The sequence below is a fragment of the Liolophura sinensis genome, chromosome 6 (assembly GCF_032854445.1).
Source record: "Liolophura sinensis isolate JHLJ2023 chromosome 6, CUHK_Ljap_v2, whole genome shotgun sequence".
Classification (NCBI taxonomy): Eukaryota; Metazoa; Mollusca; class Polyplacophora; order Chitonida; family Chitonidae; genus Liolophura; species Liolophura sinensis.
The window spans coordinates 24,203,567-24,209,566 of record NC_088300.1 but is presented as its reverse complement, the minus strand read 5'-3'; the positions used below and the strand labels follow the sequence as shown (position 1 = coordinate 24,209,566).

General features: G+C 40.0%; 1 protein-coding gene across 1 annotated transcript in view; it reads left to right on the top strand.

Annotated features, from left to right (window-relative positions):
• The first annotated feature begins 800 nt into the window (after positions 1-800).
• Positions 801-6,000, top strand: part of LOC135467026 (transmembrane protein 151B-like) — a 48,128-nt gene continuing 42,928 nt past the window's right edge. Inside the window, exon 1 of the mRNA XM_064744781.1 lies at positions 801-932. Coding sequence (XP_064600851.1) covers positions 801-932 — 132 coding nt within the window. The remainder of the gene's footprint in view (positions 933-6,000) is intronic.

Here is a 6,000-nt window from a genome sequence, read left to right as displayed (position 1 = left end):
AGTCATTTTCCATCATGGAAAACATTCCTTCTTCTGCCAGTCTTTTTCCCCCCATGTAAAACATTTGGTGTCTTGTGTTAGTCGTTGCCGCTAATGAAAGTCTTTCCCTCATGTGCCAGTCTTTTCCCTTCATGTAAATCATTCCTTTCACATGTAGCTTCTTTCTTGTGTATATCTTTACAGTCTGAAGAGTATGTAATTCGTGTGTAAGTTTTTCCTCACACGTAATTCTCCATATTTAAGTTTTCCTCCTTTTTATAAGTATTCCCGTTCCGAATAGGTCTTTCTTTGTTCTGTGCGGTTTTTTTTTATTTTTTGTTTTTCGTTCCTTTCATTCAAGCCTTTCTCTTTCATATAAGTTTAATATTTTCATGCGTGTGTACCCTTATGTGTGCTTACACAACTGTCGATGTGAAAGTGCGTCTCTCTCCTGTAAGTCTTCTCGTCTCACGGAAGCCTAGTTCACCCAGCTTTCATCCTGACTTCTTCGACTAACCTCAGTTTAATGCCATCGATCTGCGGCAAAATCACGTCCGGGGTTTGAAAGAGCATGGAATTTCATCGTTGTCGATGGGCGGATTAAACGCGCGTGCCATCCATTTGCCAACTCGATTTGCCGGCAGTGATCAACTCTTTAATAGTCTGCATTGTTCGTACTCGTGTTCACGGTAATGGTCGTGTCAGGTCCGCCATTGTTCACAGATCGTGGTAAGAATGCTCGCTCGTTGACCATTCAGATAACGTAATGTCTATAATAGTGATGTTCAGCGTGGGAGCCTGGAAGGGGGCTGCCCCTGACCATGTTCAAGTGGTGTATTGAGAGAGAGAGAGAGAGAGAGAGAGAGAGAGAGAGAGAGAGAGAGAGAGAGAGAGAGAGAGAGAGAGAGAGAGAGAGAGAGAGAGAGAGAGAGAGAGAGAGAGGCATAACAGTAGTGAGCTTACCGGAATGGCAGTGCATCTTTCAACTCTCTTTGAAGTATTATATTATATGAAAAGAGGATAGCCTGAAGAAGCACTCATATACTTTTTGACATCAAATCGCCCAGAATACACATTTTAAGACCTTTTAATGTTTTTTTTTCTACGTCAGTTTCTGTTGTCGCCAAAATATGGCTGAAATACGGTCAATGTGGCATTGAAAACCGTCCTTCATGCTACAGGAGTTGTCAGGACAAGCAATATTGTTAGGATTCTGTGTCAAAGATTTTATGTCCCTCAACTCATGTTACTTATGTTGAGATGACAACAATTTTGTCAACAACAAAATGTCCATACATATCATGTGCCATAATCATGTATACTTGTGTTATCCATATTATTGGTTTCTTGATCCTCTTTCTGACATCGTACTCGGAACGTCCCATACCATGAGTCCACTCCAACGCACAGTTGATTAAAAAGATATTTCTGCTATAAACGTTGTGAGACATAAAGTCAGGAAATCCAGGAAACTGATTGTTCATCTCCAGACGGACTGATAGGCTGTGCCGGCCGTTTGCTCTCACGAAGAAATGTCTTAGTGGACAATAATCTGAAGTGGAATAAAACTTCTGTTGAGCATAAAATTCGATGAACCGAAGATCTGGGAAGGCACTGCTTTGGGTAGAATTAATGATACTTGAGGGACGTCGGATTTATTTCTGCCTTTAATCCGATGAAGTTTACCATCATATAAAGAAAGTTTCTGCCCACGTCTGGCTCTCAAATCTGTCCGATCTTGATGCTGGAGGCGATATGCCATAGCCTAGATACATTCATCTACGATGAACCATGGATGAAGTGCAGTATGTGTTCTGAATTCAACTAGATCTTGATCAAAACGGTCAGGGTTCGATTCAACTCCGGTGGCTGGTTTAAGGCCATGGATTGCAGATGTATGATAAGTTTTGATGCTTTCTGGTCTTCCATTTCGTCTTATAAGATTCAGCGTCCCTATATCTAACGGATACAACATAAATTTGTTGATTTATTTGACTGATGTTTGACGCCGTATTCAAGAATATTTCACTTGTACTATGGCGGCCTTACAGCATTGTGGTTGAGAGAACCCCACCTTCCCACATCAGACCGGAGAGGAAGGCAGCACGAGTTGGACTTGCACTCACAGCCATCGCATTGGTGAAAGTTATGGAAGCCGATAAAGACTGCGGGGTAGCGAGATCAAAATAATTTCGATTCGCTACCTTGCTGTCTCGCAGTCTCACTACCCTTTACAAAGGTCAAGGTAGCGATGCGAGGTAGCGAGACAGCGAAGCGAGACAAGCGAAGCTGCCACACTACATCGCCACGCTACCTCGATACCTCGCTATCTCGCTTCTCTGCCTCACTAACTTGCTACCTCCCTGCCACGTTACCACGTTATCTCGCGGCCTCGCCCTGTATTAGAAAGGTTGAGGTAGGAAGATGTCCCCTATCGGCTTCCATAGAAAGGAGCCTGGGTCATATTTTTGCTCTTGCGCGCTAACCACCAGGCCACAGAGACCTGCCTTTCGGCGTAAATCACAAATAAGATAAATAAACAGATACATCTGCACCTACGTCAAAAAAATGCTAAGTTGGAGTAGCACGTTTTCATGCCTCGGTCACTATTTTTTCCGGTGTCGTAAGGTTTCGAGTAAAGATTTTTGCTTTAATATATATCAGTCTTTGGGAATAACCTTCCCGTTCATGAAATGACCGGTATCATCCGCATGTTTATCCTTCAGGCTTCCTCCAACCAAAACCAGACCGATAAGTGAAACATTCTTGAGCACGACGTTAAGCACCCGTTGAAATCATTGAAATGAAATGTTTACAAACCATTACACTCCAAAAACAGCTACACGTTCCGTTTCAATTCATCAGTCAACATTTGTTGTAAAGACAGAAGTTCCCTAAGTTTAGTAAAACATATATGGAAGGTTTAATGTCCTAGGGCCGGTTTCATGAAGCTCACTTAGCTAAGTAAGCTCTTAACTATCATAGCAACGTATGTTGTAGAGAGATAAAGTGCACTTAGCTAAGGGCAACTTAACGCTAAGTAAGCTTCATGAAACCGGTCCCTGGATGATAATGTACAAAAACGCCTTTCAGAGATAATGTACATTATGTGACTGAGATAAATTGAGTCCAATTCCAGGAATCTTGAGAGTAGGCAACAACTGAATCCTTAAAGTAGGGTATGTCTTACCGTACACGTCATCTCAAAGGTTGGAATAAACAAATGAACAGAGTTTAGGCCGAATTATTTCAGGCGGGAAAGTTTTGTGTTCTTGTTTAGGGCTTAACATGGTCTTCAGCATTCAAGCTATCTCGATCATCTATACAACTTGGATATATGACCATGAAGCCCGTGTATGGGGCGTTTATACAAAATATGCCTGGACCTGGTCTAATTTCCTCATCTTAAAAATGTACTTTGTTGAATATAGATGAAAACACTAAACAAGTAAAGTGCAGGCTGCTGGAAGACCTCATCATAATAGGAAAGTACTGGTTTCAGGTACAGCATGAGTATGTCTCGACTGTTCCTCCACCCTTATCCGAAAATAATTAAGGTTAAATTATGTGCTGCCCTTTCTTTCAAAATAAACTGCCTATTTCAAGAAGCTAAAGGTTAGCTTTGTTAAAGTTCGTGTCGGTATTAATTTGGAAATATCATCTTTCATTTCTCTTGGGAATTGCTTCATTTGTTGGACCTCCGAAAATGTGATCCAGATCAGTGTACACTGTGATCGTAAGTTCGTGGTAGTCAGTTTCAAGTTGTTTGAATGTTTTTGGGGTATATCTTACTTGTTTGTTAGCAGTTCTTTATTATCCATGTTGATGAATTGCCCTAGTGATGGTAAGCCACAAACATTCATCTACTGTAAGTTGATTGCGTGTGTATTGTACCTTTTAAAGATGGAAAATTCGACAAAGGTGGTTATATATTGAAAATCAAAATGTTCAGATTCGAATGTGTGTTTTTGTATATCTGTGCGAGGAATAAGAATACGACGTACTCTGTGACTCAAAATAAGATACTTCATTGCTCTTAGGATTTCTAAAGTGAGTCAAATAACAGTCAGCTAAAACTATTTCGCTTTCTCGTTGAACTAACCAGTTACTTTTATAACACGTATCAGAGCTTGGCTGTTACGATCATGAAAAAAATAAAATATAGAGTAAGACTTCTCCCACAATATAATGTAAAACGAAGTAATATTGCAGCACAGTTAATGCCATTTTGAGTTCCATGAAAAATGTTCTGAATATTTTCCAAAGAATGTGATAATCGAGTAACGGAAAATGCTGCTTTCTAAACCAATTGTCGGTTCTGCTATTGCCGTGGACACTTAATTAAAACAATGCGTTATGTGGGGAAAATCCTGATAAAATGACATTTGAAGCGTGCCAGGTACATATCTTGAGAGTCAGTTAATTGGATTCAGTGTTTCTAATGATTCCTGAATAATATCCAGGATCAGAATTTCGCCAGTTTTGACGACATATATAAAACTGAATGGTTCGTATTTACGAAAAAAACACACCAGTAGGGAATTAAGATTCTAACAAATTGTTAAAATAGCAATCCTAATCAGAGTGATGTAAAGACAACACATGTGTGAAATATTAATTATCAAAGGCCATGTAAAATAATTGACGCATTCGTTTTGTAGAAATAAGAATATAATACGCGAGCAAAGGAAAGCATAAATCATAAGGACAAAGGCTAGCGAAGCTATAGATATAGCGTGACAGAAAATAACTTTTTATAAACCGGTATAACGGTTTATATATAGACGACACTATGTACGACATTTTCATGTGGAAATAAATTTGGCTGAGCAGCGTTAATGTACGGTGGCCCATATACGACATTTTCTTTTTGTCTTAACTTTCGTAAACTTTTTCTTAGGTTTTCACCTGGGTGAAAACGTTTTCACCCAGGTGGAAACTCACGTGACGCAAGAAGCCTCGTTCCCATTTCCATGGGAAGAATGATGATGAACTACAAGGTGTAAGAACTTCAGTATGACAGAGAAAGGCGTGGATGAGGCAAGACGCACAAGACGTACCTGACGAACACGATTTATTGAACTAGGCATTTGGTATCACGTGAGTTTCCACCTTGGTGAAAACCTAAGAAAAAGTTACAAAAGTTAACAAACAAGGAAAATGTCGTATATGGGCCACCGTTTAATGTCTACATGGTAATTAAACGATCTGTTATCAGTTAGGTAGGCTTTATGTTCTTTGCCGAAAATTTGACTTTCATTCTAGGTGCGTTGTGTAATGAGTAATGTATGAAAGCTGTAATCTACATTTCGAGAACGATGATTACCACACCATACACGTTTACTCAGTCGTAGAAGTATTTATTTATTTATTTGATTGGTGTCTTATGCCAAAATTTTAAAAATATTTCATTTATACGATGACGGCCAGCATTGTGAGGGGGAGCAAACCATGCAGAACCCGGGGGAAACCTATGTCATCCGCAGGCTGCAGACAGACCTTCCCACGTACGACCCGAGAGGACGCACTCAGCCACGGGAGCTCCTAGAAGTAATACAAACGATGATGGCGATGGTCGATACATTAATGGTCAGACTCCTATCGTTCAAGACCAAAGAAAGATATCGACTTTGTCAAATACCGAATAAAACAGATATCAGTTAGATTTCAGATCGACTGAGATTGATATCGACAACTGTTTGTATACGGTGACACAGTCTGATATCGACTGTCAGTTATCGTCTGGGACAGATGCTGACTTTGCCATACAGACATTGACTAACATGGATATTGACTGATGGAGATATCGACTAAAAAAGGTTTCGACTAGAGCAAATACTGACTGGCACTTATACTGATCGTTGCAGATACTGGTTGGATCAGGTTGATACTGGATGCGAGTAATGATTTGCGGACATATCTGTAACCTGGGTCATGAGTGTGGTAACAGTCATTCCCAAAGAGAAAAATACTGGATGAAACAAGTCAGGAGAGGCTATTTTACAGAAGTTATGTGGGATC